Source organism: Haemaphysalis longicornis, unplaced genomic scaffold, assembly GCF_048455015.1.
Source record: "Haemaphysalis longicornis isolate Haplotype H1 unplaced genomic scaffold, Haemaphysalis longicornis Haplotype H1 scaffold_1, whole genome shotgun sequence".
Lineage (NCBI taxonomy): Eukaryota > Metazoa > Arthropoda > Arachnida > Ixodida > Ixodidae > Haemaphysalis > Haemaphysalis longicornis.
The window spans coordinates 403705695-403729543 of NW_027526203.1; the positions used below are offsets into that span (position 1 = coordinate 403705695).

Below are 23849 nucleotides of genomic sequence, written 5' to 3' on the forward strand. Positions count from 1 at the left end.
ACCGTTCAAATGAACCGGTTCACTGCAGTGAACTGAGCCAACTGAGCCGTTCTGAGCCGCTCACTGAAATGAGCCGCTTTGCCCATCTCTAGTCCAACCAGCTCAAGTGCTTTCTCGGCAATTATTTTTCACCAAGGGCTGCTCAGGAAATAGAAATTCTTTTTCCCGCTTTGAAATTTTATGCTGTCAGCCAGAAGACGTAGCCGTGCATGCAGCCTAAAACTAGCCAGAACAGAAGCACGTTTTTTGGCCAGAAAGCCAGGAACTGGTTGCCCGCTTGGAGGCTACGCATCGCGCAAGCAGCGCAAGCAAGTGTAGTCTGCTTGGTGCGGAAGCTGGGGATATTGCGAAATCAACAAATTGTTGCTGGGGTTGAACCAATTACATACTAGGCTCATTTATAGTGACAGACAAGGTCACTGGTCGATGTCTGTCCCTGAAACGTGATGTGGAATGTCTGCTTTCCTGGGCGCGCGAAATATTGTAACTAAGGCTTTCTCCATCAGGCCGTGTGAATGCCTTTTTAGGGCAGCCACGGCACAAGCAATTCCGCCGCCCAATAAGCCTGTCGTCCGCGCTATTCACCTTTCAGGTACAAGAACTTTCCTAGCGGATTACTGTTGCGCTGAAATGCTGTATAGTGCTACACGAAAGCCCGCCGCTGAACAAGTGCTGCAATAGAGTCACCTAAAGCTGTTTTCTAGCCTCTTAGTTCTTTCCAAAACTTGCGCCTGGAACCGGCTGGTGACTTCAGATATTCGCTTGTGCAGCTCTATTTCGAATGGGAGACGAAAAAGACGTCAAGGACATGACTGAAAAGGACTGGCGCGACAAGCTCACACCTGATCAATTTTACATTTGTCGCCAAAGGGGCACAGAACCTGTAAGTGCGCACTTTTGACTCTTCTCGGTGCAAGGCTTTAGTACAACCTCAGCCTTAGTTTATAGAAGCACACGTTGTGTTTCTCAGCTTTTCAGTCCATTCCATCTTGGGATTTGAACGTTTTTCCCGAGTGTTAACGCTTGCTTTTAAGCCGAAAATGCGACGATGCTTGTTGGGCGTGGTTACCTCTGGCGCGCGCTGTTCTGTTGGTTCTCCATGAACGCGTCATTCACTGGGCTGCGCAAACGCTGAGCGTCTCCGATTGCTACAGCGGTTGCTTAACCTTGTGCTTGTAGGGTTGTGCTGTCGCGTGTTGTCTTGTCACTGCAGCCTTGTTTTTTTCTACACTAACTTGCAGGCCTACAGGGGCCGGTGGGTCAACCATAAAGCAAAGGGCACATACACGTGTATTGCCTGTGACGCTGACTTGTTCAGGTGGGTATTTCACCACGTTGCCCGTTGTAAAGCGATTTCTCTAGCATATCTTCTACAACTGATGTTTGTTAGCCTTGACTACAAGCGCCGAGTGCTTAAAGAACCATCAATTATCGGTTGCACAGTACAGACCTTGATGCACATGCATGTATTGCACCAGTCCTGCTGACAACTCCCCAGATGCACTAAATTGCTGATGGCAATTGCTCATCGTGGCAAACTCTTGTAACATCTCAGTAAAACAAAAACATTTTCTTGCCCCTTACTATCTCAACTACCGCACTGTAAGATGGCATGGCTTAAATTAATTGTATCGTCATCCTTGGGACAGGAAAGAAACATTTTTCACAAGAACTACTGTGATGACATACATTTGTACTGTGAATAGAAGTAAAGCTTGCTGGACGAGCGAATGGCTGTTTGATGCCATGGTTAGAGGTTCAGAAAAGGGACAACGCAGCAAAGCAGAGGGAACCGGGCTGCACCTTGCCTGCTTTCTTGTGCTTTGAATAAGTACTAATGGCCTAGCAGAGAACACACACACACGGTGTAAACCGAATGGGCAGTGTCAGCAACAAATAAACAATTGATACCGTTCACTACTTCTGGAAAAATTTGTGTCCCGCATAGTCACTAGCACTGTGGCCAGTCTATCTGCTGTGCTGTGGTTTGTACCATGTAACTTTTTTTGGTTATTTCGTTGCGCTTCTGAAATATCTGACTAGACAATCTAGAGGTTAGAGTGTACAGGCTGTGCAGAAACATTTCATCGGAGACGCCTTATTTTGACCATAGCACGAAGTAATGCACATGTTTAAAACAGGTCAGATTTATTTGTTAGGCTTGCTCTAAGTACAACTTGCACCAAGTTTGTCATTCCAGAATGATAATGATTGGTAATGCAGAAAAGACAAAAAAAAAGCCGCCACCTGCAAGTAGCCTTCACCTACAGGCACTGTGTGGATGAGTTGCTCGCTGGTTGCTACGTAAAGGGGAGAATTTTCTCAGGCACAACCATGTCATTGCTGTTCACAAGCTTGGTGTCAACTTGGTGAGCTGGCTTGCTCTGTTAACTGGTGAAGTTTTGCACTTTATCCACTCTATGGCTTTCTTGGTGACAAGGTGAACTGTCATTGTTTTTCCAACATAGTAGTGATTCTGCGGTACTGTGTACGCGAAAGTATTTAGCCTATGTGCATTGTCAGTAAAACCAGCAGTGTGTGCGTGTGTGTGCGTGTACGTGTGCGCGCGCGCGCACTGCAAACAGTTACCAATCGCCTAGCACAGTGTTTGTTATCATGCCCGAGGATGTGCTGCGAGACAGCAAAAGAATGTCTGGCACAGATGTTTACCGTCCAGCACGTTTGTCACCTCACCTAAGGGAAGTAGATTCCACGTGGCATACCAGTCGTCTACATTTCTTTAAGCCAGCCTTGTAGCAAGGAAAGCAATTTCTTCAGCTTTCTCAGGACAGTGTTTTCTAACTGCATTTCGTTACTAGAGGTGTGCAACAACAGGCACTGTGACTGCTCCTGATGGCACCTGCTGCGCTTCTTTACTACCTTTTTATTTGAACCTGCATGAGTGGGAATACTTGCTGTAGTTGTACTCTAATCTCAATTGCATGCTGTGGCGGGAAGGAGGAGTAGGTTGCCGAAGGTGTGTGAACTTGTGCGTGCTTTTTTTTTTTTTTCTCTCTCTCTCTCTTTAGCTCTGAACACAAATTTGTCTCAAATTGTGGCTGGCCATCCTTCTTCATGGCGTTGGGTACAGTCGATGGAGACGAGTCTCACTCGAACATCTTGCGGAAAGAGGACACATCACATGGCATGGTACGAACAGAAGTTTGCTGCAAAAAGGTAAATTATGGTTCCTATCCCTTTACTGAATGTTTGTGTGCGTGTGTGTGTGTGTGTGTGTCTCGATAAATGGAACACTTTAAAAATTTTTCCTGAGCGAACCGCTGCTCCGTTCACGCTCAAGCTTCACATGGAAGTCGCATTTTGTGGTCTATTTAGTTTGAAGCTGGGAGCAACGATGTTATTTGTCAGGTTAGTCTGAAAATAAATGAAAACAACTTTCACCTATTGGAAAACTGCAGCCAATTTCGATGTGCATGCTCATCTTGGAACGACGGCGCCACCTGGGAAATGCAAAACAAAACACCTGATGGCAATTCACGGTAGGAAGGAGCCAAATGAGGTAGCAGACGATCAGAAAATCATTTCTGTCGATAGTTTATGATATCCAGAAATAGTTACGTAAGAGCTCAAACGAATCATGATAGAAGTGTTCCCACAGCTCATCATTGTCAGTACTAGTCATCTGGTTTTGTCATCATTGTTAATACCAGTCATCTGGTTTCAGATTGACTGTCGTCTGCTGTGCCAGGTTACCCCGCTTTCCGAAATAAGGCTCACGATTCTTTGTTCACGTTTGTTGCCTTGTTCTTGTTTTACTTTTGTTATTCTGTGCGCGCGTGTCTGTGCTTGTGACATGGCATCACGAGATCATTCACAGCAGACGAAAAGGCAACCATGTTTGGTACTGATGCTGCATGACCTCGAATAAGGCTTTTTGGTACTTCAGAAGGACAGGTGGTACGAGGGAAGTCTTGCAGCATTATCTGCAAGTAAAAGTGCGAGTAAAACATATCAAACAGGAGCACTTGCATGTATCAAAGGAAGCAACATTCCTGGAAGGAATCCTTTTCTGCAAAAAGGAAAAGATAAAGAAGCAAGTAGGTTACGCAGGGAAAAAAAAACATTGCAAGGAAATAAAAAAATGATAACATCTGTGGAAGAGGTGACTATGTGTACGCAACTGGGTGAAAAAGAAAAAAGAAATCAAGGCACCATTTTAAAGGCCAACTGCACTCAAAATTTCGACCTCTTGAAAACCTTATTTTTGTATAGTCTGTCTGAAAAGACTCCAGGATACAGAATATGACAGCTCAAATACGCGTATCTACGCCGCTAACTACTGTCAAACCGGGTGTTGACACCACCCGATTCTCAACGATGGTGTCGACAGAGTTGTTATTAATCGCACTCACATTGGAGTCGAGGCATTACTTTGCGTTCGGCGGGCTCGAGCTTGGAATGTCCAACCCATATTATGGGCTTAGCACGGACAATTACCGCCATCCCGCGGAGCCCGACGTAACCAGACGGTGCACTCACATGGTTGCCTGCATGCGTGCCTCGCTACTGAATACAGGCTATACATTGTGGGGTTTATCCTTTATCCTGGGGTTTATCCTGGGGTTTATCCTGGGTTTATCCTGGGTTTATCCTGGGGTTTATCCTAAAAGCGGCAGCCGCTTTTCTGATGGAGGCGAAAAGCAAAAACGCCCGTGTGTACGAGATTTCGGCGCACATTAAAGATCCCCAGGTGGTCAAAATTAATCCGGAGCCCTCCACTACGGCGCACCTCATCGCCTGCGTTGCGTCGGCGCGTTAAACCCTACAATCGCATCGCATCGTTCTTTACTAGCTGCTACACTACACTACATCACTACTCTTGCACAGTACTGAACTGCGGAGAGACTGCCCACCACGGGGTCGAGCAAGCCACGGCTCTCGCCGCACATACGCCAGTCACTCCAAAGGAAAGTGATAACTTTCATAGTACAGCCCAGCCCGGCATTGGGCAGCAGTTGGCGTCCGTTTGCGTATGCCGACGCGACACTCGCTGAAGTAAGAGAAGGGGGGCTCACGATGGCCGCTATACATTGCAAGCCTCGGGGCTCGACCAGGCGGCATCGGCGCTCGTCCGCTGACCTTAGACGGCACAAGCCGTCGCCGCACGGATGCGGGTCAACCCGCCAAAGATGGATAATGCTGGGAGGCTCACTGGGCGTCCTATATAACGGACTAATGCAATTACAGCATGCACAAATCAACACAGTGGGTGCCGTGATTCTATGCATGTAGGGAACAATGGCCATTGCAACAAAGGCCAAGACTAGCCAAATGCATGGCGTACCGTGTGCTGCGCGTCCGAAGGTCTCCTGGATCGCTTGCGCACGTCCCGAGTCGCCCCCATAGGGAAAGGAGGGAGGCGTGCAGGGATCACCCTCACCCCGCTATGAAAGAGAGCATTGCCAGCACCTCCATGCCCTGAGAGGGGTGGTTCGTGCCCCCACAACTTGAAGGTGCACAAATTTTTTCATTTCCGGCAGCCACGATCTGAGTTTCAGTGAAGGGCCACAGAGCGATGCCTTTGTACCATTCCTTTCCCTCTGATGTCCAATCTGTGTCCTATGTCCATGGCAATGTCTTTATGTCTGCTTCAAGATGAGCCGATTGCTCCAGTTTTGCACATGTTTTCTCCTCGGATCTGATCAATTTTTTGGAGCATTTTTCTGCTGTTTTGGTACTGTCAGTAGCACTGACCTTATGTTAGAATGATGATGGAAGAAACAAATTATTGAAGGAACCATATTGAGTTACAATAGGTCACCACATGGGGAACACATGCGCATTTACTAGCACATTGGGCGTCAGCGTAATGCCGTATGTGTTGGCGGTACGAAAGGAATGCTGCAAAAGCATTGCCCTGCAGCACTTTACTGGCAGCCTGAGCACAGCTGCCAAAAGGGAGAAAATGTTGGTGCCTGCGAGTACACAAGGATATCCATGCGCACCGCATTAGTCTCGACAGCAGGCGCTGCACCTCCAGAGTGCGCAGCGGTGGCTTTCGCCACACGCTTGCATGGTCCGGCAAATCGCATCTCCGTCTCTACGCATATCCTCCCCATTGCTTTTCGCAATAAACACGTTTACTCTCTTTCTCTCTCTCTCTACGCATATTGATGTGGAGCATTGTTGGCAGATGTTTCAGGTCCCTAAACCACTCCTGGTTATACACTATACAATTACATTTTCTAATGGGCAGTTTGCTTCTGTTTTTTATTTTGTTTCATTGATAGAAAATTACAAGCTTTGTGTCGCATTTAATTCATTGAATTGCTTATAACTACGTCGGCTGCAGTTTGCCTGTGCTTATTTCTTGTTCTTATTTATCACTGCAGTGAACACTTGTAATTCCTGCATTGTGCGCCAGTGCTGTCTTATGTTATACATTAATAAGCAAGAAAACTTGTCGCAGCATGAATGCTGAGCTCACGGCCATGTCTAGTTCAACATGTATCTGGTAGCAGCTGTCTACTTGTTCAGACTCTGTAGTCAGTTGAAACTTGGTTTTTTTATAGCTGTCTGAAAACTTCCCCAGAAAGCAATAATAAGAGCAGCTGTAGTTGTATCCTTCCTGGTGAGTGTTACATGTATTTCTTACCAATCTTTTCAGTGCAACTCCCATCTGGGCCATGTGTTCAATGATGGACCTCTCCCAACGCGCCTTCGCTTTTGCATCAACAGCATAGCACTCAACTTCAGGCCAGCACCTAAGTGAAGACTGCTACAGTCAGCGTTAACCAAGCAATAGAAATCCACTTCACTTATAGACTGAAAGACCGCCGATTTTTAGCCAGGAATCTCTGAAGTGTCCACCATGCACCACTCTTATTTACTTGTTTACTGCTAGTACATTAGTTATGACACACGTCTGAGAGTGTTAAATTCTTTGTACAATTGCCTTTGCTCTTGTAGGCAAACTGACTAATTGTAGCAACCAGGGATCTAAATATAACACGAGATTTCAGTAAAGTATCGCACAAAATATGCAAGTGCGGGGTGTTGAAAAGGTCTTTGCATGAACTTGCCACTGGGAAGGTGAGGTATTTGGACCTTAAAGGGACACTGGAGTGAATTGTAAACATTGTCTAATTGCCTTGTAGGGCGCCCCAGCCATGTTCTGATTCATAGGCATCTTTAAAGTGAAAAACGCATTCAAAAGTGGCATTTCTCTCATTTGCCGACGTCAACCGTGACAACACACTGGCAAGACCGAGGGTATAAATTTAGTGAATTGCGGGCATGTTTAACCTGTAGAACCTGTGTGCAAATGAGCAAGAGATCAATTTTAACTATGAAACAGGTGGAAATGGAAATTTGAAGGCTTAAATAGTGTTAAAACACATTCCAAGCCTGTGTGACATCATTACAGTAGTTCGTTGTGGCAGCCGCAAGTGGCGAATGGTCTTTTTCCCTCTGCTGTTCATTACGGATAAACTACTGTACCAGATTTCCTTTCAGTAGTCAAATAATGAACTCCATGGGTTAAACTGCACAATGCAGTCACAAATAAGACTGGCAAATTCACTTCGGTGTCCCCTAAAGGATGCAGATTCAAGGTTTTAAGGTACAGATTACAGCTGTGAGTTACGGCTTTTGACAGCTGATATCGCTGCACCTCTTGTAGCTTATGCAACCTGTGGCACCATCTTTATTAAAAAGATGCCGAAACTCCTTTGAATTTATTTAAGGGGCCATGAAGACAAAATGCAACCTTCATCAATTAAAAAAAAAAACTAGCCTTTGGTAACTCACTCAGTTCTAGTCCAACCACGGAAGTCATTTTTTATAACCGAAAAAAATGCATAAAATGCAGTAAAAGTTCGTTAATTCAAACATCAATAATTTGAATTATGGATGATTTGAACTATGATTTGGTCCAGCCTGGATCTATAAAACTCTGTATAAAAAAGCTTGTTAATTCAAGTCAAGTGTAAGTGGGTTCAGTCGTGGATAGTGTAAACTACCCGCCGCGGTGGCTCAGTGGTTAAGGCGTTGCGCTGCTGACCACGAGGTCGCAGGTTCGATTCTCGGCTGCGGCGGCCGCTTTTCTGATGGAGGCGAAAAGCAAAAACGCCTGTGTGTACGAGATTTTGGCACACGTTAAAGGTCCCCAGGTGGTCCAAATTAATCCGGAGCCCTCCACTTCAGCGCGCCTCAACGCCTGCGTTGCATCGGCGCGTTAAACCCTAAAATCAAATCACCGGCGGCGTGGCGCTTGACAAGCAGCCAGAGTAATGCACCCTATGCACGAAGCTGCAATGGAAGGTAAAAATCGGGTAAAACCGATCTAGAACCTCCATGGCGTACGTTTTGGTAGGCACACACTATGTGGATTCAATCAGTGCGAGGGCAGTGTTGTATGGTGTGCTGACAGATGAGCACATCATTTCTCAGGAGAGGCGCAGAACCTGTAGCTGCCAGAGTCGGGGAGGAGGAGAGGGATGAAGCACCAGTGCGGCCATCCGCTCGTAAGTCACGGCCGGATGGGATGCTGCCCTTCTCATCTTCACTTATGTGAAGAGGAGATTTTCCATCACATTTGCTCATAATGGCAAAATGTGCTGGCTATTGCCTTCAAGGACAAAAGGCAGACTGCTATCCTGCACTTTTTCGAGCATAAAAGTATCGACATGCCCTACTACTTCCAAATTGCAGTGTACTTTTGTCATTCTTCACTTTCATTAGTTTGTACTTTCATTAATTGAACTGAAATGGCATCCCATTGCAGTCCGAATTAATGAGCTGTTGCTGTATTGAAAAACTTCGAAATTTTGCGCTATACGATGTCAGCAGTAGTGCAACAGCAGGAGCAGTGATGCATTAGAGGCCAGCAGTAAAAACATAGTGATGATTGTGCTCACTGCTTGTTAGCATTCATGTGGACAACAGTCAGACAGAATTGGAGGCCACTACAATCGAACAGGCGTGTTTTTTTGTTGGCAGCTTTGGTCGGCAGCTGCCAATCAATCGTACAAGCAAGGTTCTGTCTGTGGTGTCATGGGGACCTCGCCAAAAAGCGGCAGGGTAGATTTGTTTGAAGTTCGTGGTGAAATTGGTATCATCATAATCGAGACAGGGCAGTTGTTTTAATGAACCAGACTTGTATTTTGTCTTCATGGCCCCCTTAAAGCCTCGCATATATGTGAAAAACTTCCGTCCCCCGGTGACCAAGCTTGTCGCTTATAGGCATAGTTAGGTGTCCTATTCATGTTTCTTGTTTGTTGATTTGCTTGGTAATGCATTAGATTCTTCTCGTCTGGCCTGTGTTATTTATTGCTCTGTCAGTTGTGAGCACATCGGATGATGTGCAGCCAAGGAATGCAAGGGTAGGTAGAGTGAGCGAAAGAAGGGGTACAGGGTGGTTCAAGAAGCCCGAGACTTGTGGCACTTTCCAGTGGGGTAACAGGAGCTGAGACCGGAGACGCCAGCATGTTGACCAGTCAGGGCAAAGTATAGGCGAAACAAAAAGTAAACGGAGCAATGTTCGGATTTTGAGGGGATTTCTCCGCCATGTGCCTAACCAGCAACCTCGAAGTGACTTTCTGAGAAAGTCATTCTGAAATAAAATCTGCCCGAAAAGACTATGCTGGCAGCCGCATAAAATAGAAATTATTCTAATTTCACGAAGCCGTGCTCCGTTTACGCTTTGTTGCACCTGTACATGTTTGCCATCGCTTGCAGGAGCATCTCACTACTGCTGTGCACCCAGTGGAAAGGGCACTGCCAGTGTGTCCTTCCTGCACCGACGTCACTGGAATTTCATCAGCCCTTGCATGTATCGTTTCTTTTATTTTGTTCCTTCGACGAGAGTTCCAAGTTGAGGTGTTGTCCCCCGGTGTATGCATTTTGGTTTTGAAAACCACTGCTTTTAGATTTCCAGCCAGCTGGTACTTCGAGCTTTTAATTTATTTCGAAGCCATAATGTGCTTCCCAGAACACATTTGCGACTGCTGATGTTTAGAGGTCAGTGTCATCTACATGTGATGTACAGCTTCTTCTCAACTTCATCTATGCCAACTGAGGTGTCTCGTGGGTGTGTCTGTATATATGTGAAGAAAAAAAAAAAAAGCAATGAACCATTTATTTCATATGTCGAAAAACTTCTGCAGGCCTGCTCATGACCTGTGGTGCATTGTGATGTTTATTGCAACCTGTGCTGTAGTATCAGTCAGTGGTTTTTTTCTTTTTTGCTAGCTAAGCACTGAAGTATTGTTGGCAAAGTACCGAATTGAACTTTTCCTTTTTTTTTTTTTTAAGGAATGAAAAGGGTGGATTGCTTTCATAACAATGCAAATGCAAAGGCTCTCTATTGTATACACTTTTGATACAAGAAATCTTGCCCATGAAGACAGTGGTTTTATGCAATGTGGTTTCATCTAGTTGTGCAGTGTAGCTGACAAGTATGTCTGTTCATTCTGAATTTCTAAAGGAGCAGTGACACCAAACACAACGCCAAAAAATTGAGACAGGAATGGAATGTGTACATCAACTATGCTTTGAGCATGTCCATCTTGGAGTCGAGAGTTTAAGTAAGTTGTGAAACTTTGAGATGCATGACAATGCCACAATTGAAAAACAGTGAAACAGTAGCAGCAATTAACCTCCTGTTACCATAGAGTTTGATACACGAGGCAGAAAAGAAAAAAACATGTTTAGCAGTTACCGCTGGCATGTTGCCATCTACACAAATACACAAAAACTGGAACTCCAAAAACAAAGCTGCAAGCGACTGCATTTCAGAGTCTGTAGAACGATGGTGTCTGTCACCATCAGACTTCAGTACGCACACACACACACACACACATGTGCGCACAGAAAAACAAAACTTTTAACAACAGTTAGCAACACATCGCACCTTTGTATCACAACGCGTCTCTCCCAAGATGGCCATAATACAGCCACCTGGCTCCGAACTTGAAGAAGCGGGCACCTCTTTCGGGTGATGGCTGCATGGCCCCACCACATATAATTTCTATGCATGCCCCCTGTGGTGCTTATTGAAAGACGTGGGGAAAAAAGAAACTGAAATGGCCTTTCCCTAGCTCACTCACAATGCGGGCCTGCAGGTTCCATCCAGAGGTGAAGTGCTTACCGCACCAGACACCATACCGGCCTTCTGCCACTGTGTAGCTTGACGGGACGAGGTTTCGGGTCCCGTACGTGGAAAAATGGTGGTGTTGGTTGTGTGTAACCAAGGTTAGCCACTTATCGAAATAGAGCAAAAAAAAAAAAGGGTGCACACGGCTGGCATAAAACTAGTGACCGACCCGTACATCACAAAACTCTTCATTTGACATGTCAACTCCCACCGCGCACTTTCTTGAATTGCTTTCAACACATGCCAAGTGGGAGATGTGGGGAGCCGCTTGAAAATGGCCTATGCAATAAGGATAAGACCTGGATGCTCTAGAGTGAAAGCAGCAGCAATACACCAGGGGCAACAGGGCGCCGCCTACCTCAATAAGTGTACTAAAGTGTGCTATATCAAATATCGTCCGCAAAGAATTATCATTGAAAAATAGTGGGACATCAACAGCTCTTGCTGCAAGTGGTGTTTCCTTGGAGGACATCGCTCCGAATCCCTGCCACAGCACCTTTTTTCCAGTCAAAAAATGAGAATTCTTGTGTGTGACAAGATTCCGGTGCATGTTAAAGGGCCCCAGGTGGTATAAATTGGTACATTAGCTGTCTGCTGTGGCATGCCTCGTAGTCCTGGTGCAGCTTTGGTGCAGAAAGCAGCCCTAATTTGAATTTGAACCTAGCATCAACTTAGGGTGACTGCTCCTGAATGCTTTCAGTGTCTCCTCCGAACTATGGTAGTCAAAATCTGTTCAAAAATACATGATGCTGATAATCACTGAAAGGCATCTGCATATTGCTGAAGGGCAACAACTGCAAATCGTATTTATTTTTAGCCATTGAATTTTGGTGTCAGTGCTCCTTTAAAAATTCTCTTCATTACGGAAGAATACAAAGCTACATTTTTTTTTTTTTGTCGCTGCAACGTATGAAAAAACTAACAAAAGCAAGGATACTGCAAAACTTGTGGCACATAGTTTATTTGGATTAAAAATGTGTTCTGTTTTTTTAAATACGATAATGTGGCATGAGTTAAAGGTGGTAAGCATCAAAGGCAAAATGTTTCTGAACTTGCTGTGAAAAAGAATAAAGGTATTGTTCCGTGGCACATACTGTACAGCTACCATTGTGATGTCTTCTTGCACTCACTTAAAAAGGCTGTCATCGTATCGAAGCGAAAAAAAATAGTCTTTATTCTCGTGCATGAAATGCAAGGTATTTGGATGCAGAGGCATGTGCCAAGAGAGGAGAAGCCACAACATGCAATGGTATGGCAATGCCTCTAATAGTCTACAGTGTCTGTAGAGATGAAAAGGCTGCTCAAAACCACAGTTTACTTTCCTGTTTCGGAGATGCCACCGTAGAAACGTATTTGTCTAATGTGCTGGTTTTCAGTTGCCTGTAGCCTAGAGCACCATGGGGGAGTGCGGGTGGCAGAATAAATACTAATTATTACCACCGTGACACAAACTTGCCCACTTTTATATACAGAAGAAACATTAGAAAATTGAAGTGGAATATTGCTGCATTTGCCAAATTTGTCAGTCTCACTTCACTTATGAATGATTCATTTGTAAGCACTCTTGGAACAGTTTGATTCGTACTGGTTTTAAAAATAACGGGAACACACTTTCGAAGCTGTAATTTCTGCCCATTGCATGTCTTGTATGAACCGTGTGGTTGGCCAAATTTGCGACCACCAAGTAGCATTATGTTGTTTATAATTGCGTGATGTTGCTCAAAGCTTGGATAAAGCCTTGCTGGCTTTTGGTTACAGCAAGAAAGAAATTTCACTGCACGTCTGCTACGGAACTACGGGCACGAGATAACAGAGTGAACCATGCACTAGAACAAACTGACGTCTGATTTTATTGTTTCTCACTCATGGCAGATAATGCAATGAAACGAATGCAAGCTACAAAGTGCAGTGGTGACAAGGCAGAAGTTAAAGGGACACTGAAGGCAGAAGGACTTCTTGGTTTGCACCCTTGAAAGCTGTTTGGCTTTTGTTTGCTTTGTTTGTTTAGAAATAATAATTAAAGCTGTCAACTTTCTCTTTGTTTTCTTCCCCATTTTGCGTGACACAAAAGATCACATTGCACATCATGAAGACGGACTGCCTACAAAGTCATCAGGCATTTCCAGCAGGGGAATCTTGAACCCAGGAGAAGCAATAAAAACCACTCATGCGATTTTCTAGCGCAGCAGCTGGTGGTTAGCTGATTGTGCCAGTAATCACAAGAGATTTTCCCCTGGTTGTCATATATAAACACGGACTATGAAAAGGGACTATAGCGCTAGCAGCATTCACTCGCAGTCTTACCGACTAGTTACAACTACGCAAAACATGGTACTGAAACAAATCTTGCCAGCAGTTCTAGTAAAAAACAAACTTTTTTTTTAATTACTGGAGCTTAAGTCTGCTCGTGTGATTTAAATGTGAATGTATTATGGCAATGGGGATTGGTTAGTCGGTCGTGAGCAGGGTTCTCCCCGTAAATTTTCGAGAAGTGGACATATTGAGAACGGCGGAAGGCAGGGCAAAAAAAATTTAAGAATTTAAAATTTTCATCTCAAAAACTGAGCACCTCTTGTCAAATACCAGTCAAATATTTTGATGCCGCAGCGTGGTGAAAAGTGAATGCTCATAAAAGAATGCGGCAAGAGCCAGCATCGACTTCGAGATTTGCATACAGCTGGCAATCTGAGACTTCAAAGCCACTTGCTCAGACTCCGTTTCATGTAACCAGGTGGCGGGGAAGGCGGCCACTGGCATTGCCTTTGCGCAGTGGCCATTCTTAGTTCCTCAGGCCCACATTTCAAACGGGTGGGTCAGCAGTGGGCGGCCTCCAAAAGGTCGCCCACTGCTGGTTGGGTAAGCGGAGTAGTGAGCGGCATTTCCACCGTCACCCACCATGAAGAGAATCCTGGCCGTGAGCAACTGATGGTAGCCGCAGTCTTCGCTGGCCAATCTGTCTGAGTGTACATCTGTGGGTGGGTGCGTTGTGGTTGCAGCCAGATGACAGTTGGTGGATCAGACAGCAATGCTTCGGTTCCTAGATGGGTACAAACCCGGCACTTCCGGTGTGATGCAGAATGTTAAACGTGTTGATGTGTCGTGCAAGTGGAAACATTCTTCCCGCAGATGTCATACGTCCGATAATTGTACTTTTTAGGAGTCACTTGCTCACTCTTATGGCCAGGATTTATTAATGTTTCTACATGCGTGGTGTTCCCATGTCCTTTATCTTTTTTGCTTGTACTACTGCACCTTTAATAAAGGCCTGCAAATAACCAAAATAAGAGGCCAATATGAAACAAATCATACAGTTGATACGTATGTAATTTTTGTGCTCATCAAATTATGACAATGCACAACAAAAATTGAAGCATCCTACACAACGCTGAAACAGAGATGCAATGGAGATATTACAGTTCATTGTGTTGCTGCAGCGGTTTCACACTTTCTAAGAAACTAACGAGCAAAGACTCTTAGGAAGCATCAATTAGGCTTTCTTTTCACCTTGAAATATTTATTAGAAAGATAACTCTGAGCTTCTACTTACAATTATATTTGAATTAAACCTCTTTATAAATAAGGCTCTGAAGCTAGCAAAGCTTTTGAATAACACAACAGCAGAAAAATTAAACTGATCTCTTAATGTTTCCTAAGATCAGTAAGATTCCACCATTACGAGTTTATACCAACTGCAGGACAAATGCCCACCACTCCTAAATATATTCTTTGTGCATGAATTTTTTTTTTATCTGACATCTCCATCAAGTTACCTGCCTTCCCCACTTCCAGTACCATAGTTTGATAGCCCTTCTGTTACTTGTTTGGTTCGCCTGATGATCAGTCCTCCACATTACATGCGCAGCCCAAGTCCACTTCTCTCCTTTGATTTGAGCTAGGGTGTCTGCCACCCGAGTTTGTTCCTCCACAACGCTGTTTTCTGTCCCCAAGTGTCACTCAGTCATAGCATCCTTTTTTAAACATAGCATATTTGACCTGGGAGTGCGCATTGGTTGTACACCTTACTGTTATGTGACAAAGGTAGCCTACTGGCCATAACTTGAGAGTGCTTTGTTGAATACACCCCAGCCTTATTTATGACTTAGTTCTTTCTCATGATTAGGTTCAGCACTGACAATGGCTAGCTATATTTATCCAGCTATTCTTTATTTTATTACTTAGGCGGCAGGGGAGGCTTTGTGCGATACCTGTTTACGTATATGTTTAACTGTAATATGTTTAACTGCACTTTCCGAGTTTCATTCCTAAAGCAGTCCTTGCAGGTCTTCTCCAGACTTGCTAAACAAGACAAGGTTGCCCGGAAATTCCAAGTAGCTCAAACATTCTCCATTTACTTGTATCCCCTACTTAACTCCCTCTGGGCAGGCTGTAAATTTTGGAGGGATGGTGTCTCCTTGGCTAAATCTTTTCCTTAGACGGGCCCTTGCACTCTTGTGAAGGAAAGCACTGTACGGCTTCTGCATACATCCTTCAAGAGCCTCATAAAAGTATCTACTCCCTATTATGGTGGTGGTGTCCACAAATTTTAATGGCTGCATAAATTATGCTTACCATAAATTTTTGTACCAAATTTTCTTCTCGTGTCCTTCGGGTGCAGTGCAATAGCTGCATGTCGAAGCTGAGTTAAATGTGTATGCATTGCAAAGGCAAATATTACTTTGGGACTCCTGCATTTTTTTTTTGTACATCCATCTAAGATGAAAAAAATTCACCACATTGTTCGTTCTAAGCCAATGGCACTGTGCTACTTTAGATTACTACTCTACTGTTTGGGGAACATTTCACTCTAGTACCCGAAACAAAGAGTTATGCATATTCATCGTAATGAAGGGAAAAGGTGCACTGATAACAAATTATATATACACTTTTGGACTTTCACAAAGTCAAGTGTAGCTAGAGACTACAGGAAAACATCGAAGCTGACTTGGTGGCCTGAAACGGCCAAGGGGCCAAACTGGTTTGCGAGGGCCGGGGCCAGTTGCAATAAGGTATCCAGAGACTTGATTTGGCCTACTGCCCTGAGTTGAAGATACCTGACCTTAATTTTCTCTCCAAATTAAAAGCAGGAGTTTAAAGACCCAGACATGCTATGGAAGCAAAGGCAGTTCAATCTGCGCAAGAAAATGCCCAATCGAGGAGAAAAGGAAAGGAGCCCTTTTTTTTTTTGTCATATACATTGTACTCGCGGCAGTAAAAGCGGCTAGACATATCACACAACTATTGTAACAGCTGAACAGCCACTCAAGCTAGCACAATGAACTCGATAGCTTGTCATGCCGGTGCCATTAGATGCCTTCACTATGCTTAGACTAATGTGCCTACACCAGTTAAGGGTTTCATCCAACGTGTAAGACCAGGCTGCCTTGCAACAGCTTTTCAGAGTGTGGCATTTCAAAGATGTGGCTAGGGAAGGATTAACCAGCTGTTTGCATATTCTACATTACAGAGAAAGCTCATCAATTACACATCATTTGTTTGTAATTTGGATAATTCCAAGTGACCACCCCAATCTGGTCACTCCTTTGTGTTGATAAGCCCATAATCTCTGATGAAAACAGGTGATCGTAATTGAGCATCACTGTGCATGGGTGCATTTCTTTTACCATGGCACCAGGAAACGTTACAATCACCTGCAGATATCACATGCATAAAAGAATGGTCCAGCACAAAGAGAACGAGAACTGCTGTTTCATGAACTGCTGTCTCCTCTTCTGTGTCCCGTTTCAAGCGCTACTTACGATGAATCAAAACCAACTAGCCCGGCTGTCAATTTTACGGAATATTGTTAGCCTGGAATCAAATCACGGTGGCAACTGCATGGCTTGTGCATCGGGATGAAAATCTGGTACTCCTGTGATTATGTAATCAGAGGCTTCTGAGATTAGAAACATAAACCCAGAAGTTGCTCGAATTTAAAGCGCAAAAATTTAGACGGTACGAACGGGACAAGGACAGGCGCTGCCCAGAAAGGACAAGTTGCTGCCAAGAAACCAGTGGAAGCATTTAACGACAATAGTGAATAAAAGGAAAAAATTCCCATTTGAACCTCGACCACCCCCACTAAAAGTTGAATATTTGACTGCTTTATGCCAAACAAGCATTTTTGCTCTGCTTTCATTATTGTGAATGTTATTTAATGCAAGCTCTTTTTGCACCTCATGGGTATTGATTAACAAGCTTTTACTGTACAATTATAGCACAGCTGAAAACACAGGCAATGTGCGTATCAAGTGCATTTTATTTATAATGCCTGTAGGTATTGCAACATCGCTACTGCAGCCATCTAAAGCTAACACTATGCATTTCATCAAATTGTAAAGTTGTGCGATTCAGTTGCAGACTGTGGATGGTGAGCAATGTGACCCAATTCTCAGCATTTCCCCCAAAAATTCAAATACGTGATACCAGTTTTTTAGGAGCACAGTACCAATCCACACTAGGGCGATGGGGCATTCATAGAAAGAAAAACTGGCACACTGTCACCATGTCACCACAAACAATTCTTTTCGATAAGTGGGAGCTCGTATTGTGGCTAGGTAGTTCCTGCACCTGGCTGAGGAGAATGTTTCTTAGACCCTCACCTTGCAGGGGTCCATGAGATGCATATTGCTCGACTCATTGCATCAACCTACAGTGCACCAACTTTGACCAGTGCAATTTCAATGGAGCCGTGTAGATGCAGCTGTACCCCTGGCAGCCCAGTCTTTGATCCTGCTGTAAAGCTTATCTGTCAACACAGCCTTTGGAACGGCCACCACACTGGTTTATTAAATTAAGTTTCACGGGGTATCTGCCTAGTCTTACCACCAGTGGTTAACAGTGCGCGGCTTCAACCAGTGTCCTAGCAGAGTCGCACTAATTTCCATCACCTGTACTCTCAATTCACTGTTTAGGCTCAGGCCAGGGCCTGCTTTAGATGGGCAAAGCTTAGCAGTTACGACATTTGCAGAAGTTTGAAACAATGGGGATATCCTGGCTTGCACTGCAAAGTTTTCAAAGTTTTCATAAGGATCTCCAAGATGCAAATGAGCGGGTGCACATTTTAAGTGTGATGAGAATAATTTCTTGTTCGCACTCGGAATGCACCTAAATAGGATTATCCACCACCACCACCTCCCTCCACCCCCCAAGCCCCCACTTCTGAAATTTTGAGTGCCTGAGTCATGACGGAAAAATTCCCTGGCTCGAGTACAGGTAACTAGAACACTAAAAGATCAGTATATAAAAACTGGTTGTTGATCATAAACTGTTAGTCGACATGCACAGTGAAACGCCCGTTGTAGCATCAGAACAGTATTTGCCATTCACATCACACCAATATTGGTTAGGAAAAATGTAGACCAAAGTTTCTCACTCAGAAGCCAAAGTAATATGCACGAAACAATTTCCTCCCAATATATAATCATAGGGCAACTGCATATGCTGTGTGTTAGCTAATCTCAAACATGGCACCTTTCTGTTATAATTTACGAAATGCAATGAAAGCCTCACTCTGTTCATTGGCTAATGTTATATCTATTTTCCACATGGTGGAAGAGGCTTTATTGGAAAAGAGCTCACACATGCCTTGAGCAGACTGTCTTTTCTTTTGTCTTTTTTTCAGACAGACGTGGCAAAAAAAGGCCTGCTGAATTGTGCACGTTTTCAGCTTAGCTGGACACAATGTCATAGGTCCTCTGTGAAGGCACGTGGAAAACGAAGGACATATGTGGATCTAGGGTAGATAATTTTCCGACAGCTGGCGCAGACCGGATATTAGAAAAACCTTCATACACCCAGCAGGTATATCTCTGGCACCGACGATTGACTGCTGTGAAATGCCAGCTTTGCTTTCAATGTCACTGTGTTGCCTAGTGCTGTCATGTACATCACATGTGGAAAATACGGTCGAGAGAGTGGAAAAATTAGACCACAAACTAGTTTTAGATGTCCAATGGGTAAAGGTGTCCCCACCATGTGAAGCCTCTGCTGTGCCATCATCCTGACACGTTAAACTGCCTGGATACTGTTTACATTTTAGCTCATCATCGCAGCGTGGTGCGTACAGGGCTAAGGAATGGGAGAACAGGATGAGTGCTGAACTTCAACTCAAAGCTTTATTGGAGCAGCACAAAATACATAGCCAGCTTACCTAAACAGCAAAAGAAAAAATTCAACAGCAAAAACCACCTACGAGGAGCACAGTCTTACGAAGCACTCACATCAAAATAGGCAACCTCTGCAACCAGAATGGATAGGAATGGTGCGGTAACGCACGAGTCCACATGTTTTGTACGTGGTAGGCTTCAACCACCTCCCGTCATCTTTCAGCACCCTGTCGGAACAATATTGTGGTGTCACTGAAGGCCGGAGCACAGCCTCTAGGCTGACACCAAGTCAGAGCAAGGCTCGCCTTCTGTCTTTGCGCAGTGTGGCAAAAAAGAAAGCCAGAGCAGGGTGTGCACATTGGGCCCAGCCTTAAGTTGGCAAGGGAAAGGGACAAGATGCTAGTGTATTTTAAAAGATCTACAAACAGATATTCAATTGATTCTTGGGGGTTTCATAAACAGCCTACGATTCCAACCTTGTGACCCCTTATGACATTTTTACAGACATTTATCATGTACTTACTTACCTTGCAAGTAAACTTCCAACTTAATGTGTTGCTTGCTGCATATACACACACCACACACGTCTTTTTTTTTTTTTCCTTATGCTGTAGCCTTTTAAATTCCCTGCGCCCAAGCAACCAGGTCGAAAAACCATGTTCGACTTATATGCCCAAGGAAGGCGGCAAGATGTGACTAATGTGTCTACTGGAAGTACTCAAGTGGAGAAGCGTAGTTGCCAACTACTTTTTCACTCAGACGTGCACTGTATGCACTCACTGGTTAGCCAGAGCCCCTGGAGCAAGTTTCATTCTCTGGTTCACCCGCTTGAAAGCACCAGAAGAAAAATCAATCCTAAAGCCTACTATGTCTAATAAAATATGCATCCGACATATATTCACACATTGCTTTTTAACAAGATGAGAAAAGGGGGCACGTGGCTGCATGTAAGAGGCGCACACCTGGTTAAGGGGGCAGACTGGTCTTAGAGCTATATTTTTTATTTACCAACCAATTTTAATGAAACTGCACTGCATTATAGAGTTTTTTGTGCTGATTTCAAATCTCCTATTAGATTTTTTGTAAGCTTATTATATTTTTAGTTAATTAATGATTAATTGCCATTATTTTGGGACACAGTTGCAAAATAACCACTCCATGCAGAATGGCAATTACCACGTGGCTAGGCAGACAAATGACTAAAGAATACAACATAGGAAGAACTTTTTTGATTTAGCTATTTTTGGTCGTTTTACAACACAGGGAACTTCGCTTCTCCCGCGCTCTGCCAGAAATGGCTCGCAGGTGGTGCCAATTGAACACAATAATAATTTTCCAAAGCCTCCATTTAAAAAAATTGTTTCCTATATTGTATTCTCCACACATTTTGGTATCAGAAGCAAAAAGAACTAAAGTTGTACCTGCTCTGTGTGCCAAGATATCTGAGGATGAAATGCTAGCTTTGCATTGCAAGAAAAGTGCCATTTCACCATCGAATTCTGCGCCAACTGAGCTGTAGAGTGCACTTTAAAATGCTATTATAATATAATAACAACAAAATATGATGCCTTTTGATGAGGAAATTTACAGGCTGTTAGAAAAATGGCCGTGGAGGCCAAAAATTCCATTTTTGAGAAAACGCTTTTTTTGACCGTTTGTCGGCCCCAAAGACCCAACTGCCCCCTTAAGACGGCAAAAATATTAACTTCCCTTAGAGGTCTGCAGTTGAATTTGCTAAATATGCAGTCACGAGATAGAAAAGGAAACAATAAATGCCTGCACTGCACTGATTACAGACCGGATTTTAGGCAAATGCCTATTTTGTTCCTTGCATTCCTATCGCAGCAATTTAATATTTGAGCATGAGTTAGAGGTTAAGACGGGCTTTTATGGTGTTTTTATGGTGCCTTAAATGCCTATTTTCAAAATGGGCACCTACATGAACACTATTTCGCCTCAATTTTCATTTTCGAGCGCAGTCTGAGACGTTACCGGGCAACATTGACGTCTAAACTCTGTGGGATGCAATTTAGTCCCCTAGTTCAACCAACTCCCTGAAAACAACCGCAGAGAGCCATCACGGGAAGGAAAAGTGAAGAGCCAAAGAAATAAAAAATGTGATGTTCACGCTGTTGTTGTGTTGTTTGTAATTTACTTTTGTGCCTCATTCAAGAAGTTGCCGTACCCCTTTCGTCAGAGCCTATCGTCACACATTGGGGAACATGGCAAGTAACTGTTCAGCATTAACTGCTATTTTTTTAACATCAAGGCCGTGATCAACGGCTTTTCAGGTGACGAGAATGCTGCAGTCGGGAGGACTCAAGCTGTCCTCTCTCTGGGTAGCCTCCAAGGAGACCTCACATACTTTTGCATCAACTTTACATTCCTCGTAAACACTATCAAGAAACTTGAAAGTTCAGGAGAAACACTACATATGAATATTGCATAAAATCTTCATGCACAGTACAGAATCACTGCCGTTTCTGAAGGACCAAAAACCAAAAAAGCATGTGCGATGTTACAACAGGTCTGGGACAAGAATGACGGATTTTCTGTCCTTAAAGAAGTTTCAGGAGTCTTTGCTTGTGAGAACTCTAGGATTCTAGTGTTGATCAAGCCATCGAATGTTCCCAAGTACAACAATGCTCCCAAGTGATTCTTAGACAGTGATTCTTAGACGACATTCCGCATGCTCTCCGCCAAACAGATTTCTTCAAACGTGCAGCCGCATCCTCATTTCTCCATCGTGTGCATAGCAAATGCAATTCTATTTCCAATGCAACAGTTCAGCATCCAATACGCTCTTGAATGCAGACCATCTCTATATTTTATAGTGCTTATATTTATGACATAGGAGGCCGAAACCGTTGTTTTTTGTGCCTATTTTTGGCACCTAAAACGCTTTTTTAATGCCTAAAAATCCTACCTCTAGTAATGATGCAAGCCAGCGAGTGAGAACTCCACACAGTTGGCATGTCCCAGTCACACAATTTTTAACTCATTATTTTACACTTGATGCAACTAAATTTTTTCCTGCCACAATATTCACACGAACCGCATGATACCAGGGAAGGAATAAGTCAACACCTTCACTCCCCTTCTCCGCCCTACAAGAATCAGAGTTGTCACACTTGTGGGGGCAGAATCTGTGAAGCAGGATTATAAAGTACAGTGAAACCTCGTTAAACTGTACCTAACAGGGACGCGAAGAAAGTACGTACTAACCGGCACTACAGTTTATCCGAATGCATTAGGTTAAAGAGAAACTGAACCGGGGATTCGGCTTAACAATGTATAAAAAGAAACTACAGCTTATTAGGGTATGGTTTAACAAGATTGCACTGTAAATAAAGAATGGGTGACAATTTACGAGCCGATTCTGGTGGCTCTTCCCAAGCTCCAAAGTCAGTTTATAGCATCAAATTGTTGCAGGTTCCGATCACAACACGTGGCAGGCTTACTGGTGATGACTTGGACAGCTTTGCTGAAGTTATCAGGTTTGATGGTTGTGGGAACGAACCTTCTTGAAATGTGAAAGCGATTAAACTGCATTTGTTTATTTTTCCATGTGGGCTACAAGTTGGCTTTTCTTTAAAGTTTGCTTCAGTTTATATGGCAGCTACTCGCACATATTAAGACAGCCACAGCGGTTCAATGATGAAAAATAATGTATCTGGCTTGTGCTCACGCGCATCTGGCATTGACAGACAAGCAGTTTTACCACCTCAGAAATGTGTGACTAGTATGATCGCCACACGATGGAGTTAAATGCATTTTACCGAACCAATCCAGTGAAAACTCTAGACTGGTCTGAAAGCTGTCCTGCGGGGGTTTCATGTCATTGCTCTCAAAACTTTTTCAGCATTTGGGAATAAAGCATGCAACTCGTTTAACTGTAATGACACTTAGCCAACACTATTTCAGCAATGCAAAATGCTATTAAAATGCAAAAATTTTCACAAAATTTTCACACTGGGAAGGTCGGCTTATATACCAGAAAATATGGTACTCGCGTCACACAAACGTCTTACGAATTCAGCTTCGATGCTTGAGCTCTCCTAAGCTCTTGAACTCTTAAACGCATAACGCCACTGAACATCACATAGCACAAGGGTCTCCCAGCTAACCAAACATGAATGACACGAAGAAAACATTTCTGTCTTCATTCGATGAACTTTTTCTTTTCCCTACGTAACAACGGGCACAAGCGTACATCTGAGTCCTTCTCACAGGTAGCTTTCTCAAGCCACTATCTTGCTCACCTCCTTCCTGCCTGGGGAAGACTTTTCGAACACGTCATCCACACTCGACTGCCTGCACACCTTGAAGAACACTCTCTTTCCCCCCAACCTCATAGCATAGCTCATAGCCCATAGGCTTCCGCCCAGGGCCGTAATCACGGAGGAAAGAAACTTGCAGCGCTTGTAGCACTTGTAGCGTTGTAGCCGTTGTAGCTGCTTGGAAAAATAGCCCAAGACCCCGCACTCATGAAAAAAAGTAGCAAACGTTTACGAAGCATTTAATAAAAACAGGGTTTTTCACAATTCCACACTTTGTTCATGAAAATAACAACCAAAATAAAGATGGTTTCGGCAAATACAAAGCGTTTGACCACAGGTGACGCCAGC

The 23849-nt window shown here is 43.9% G+C and overlaps 1 protein-coding gene across 18 annotated transcripts; it reads left to right on the top strand.

The window, feature by feature from the left end:
- Window positions 1–254: 254 nt before the first annotated feature.
- On the top strand, window positions 255–13151 carry LOC144155438 (peptide methionine sulfoxide reductase MsrB-like). Of its 18 annotated transcripts, XM_077686865.1 has the most exons (8): window positions 256–592; window positions 771–883; window positions 1242–1318; window positions 3030–3177; window positions 6629–6729; window positions 9700–9789; window positions 10448–10547; window positions 12989–13151. In XM_077686865.1, the coding sequence occupies exons 1-7, from the start codon at window positions 454–456 to the stop codon at window positions 10545–10547; spliced, it is 768 nt and encodes a 255-aa protein (XP_077542991.1). In that variant the 5' UTR covers window positions 256–453; the 3' UTR covers window positions 12989–13151. The 18 variants fall into 18 exon arrangements, with proteins under 18 accessions (XP_077542999.1, XP_077542991.1, XP_077542994.1 ...); XM_077686868.1 differs by having other exon boundaries at window positions 9700–9793; window positions 10448–13151; XM_077686867.1 differs by lacking the exon at window positions 10448–10547 and having other exon boundaries at window positions 9700–9793.
- Window positions 13152–23849: the final 10698 nt, after the last annotated feature.

Excerpts from the sequence above, each read along its gene's own strand:
- LOC144155438 (XM_077686864.1), top strand. The coding sequence starts at position 454 with ATGTCTGCTTTCCTGGGCGCGCGAAATATTGTAACTAAGGCTTTCTCC. Across the intron at positions 884-1,241 it reads GCCAAAGGGGCACAGAACCT|GCCTACAGGGGCCGGTGGGT; the intron begins GTAAGTGCGCAC and ends ACTAACTTGCAG. Across the intron at positions 3,178-6,628 it reads CAGAAGTTTGCTGCAAAAAG|TGCAACTCCCATCTGGGCCA; the intron begins GTAAATTATGGT and ends CAATCTTTTCAG.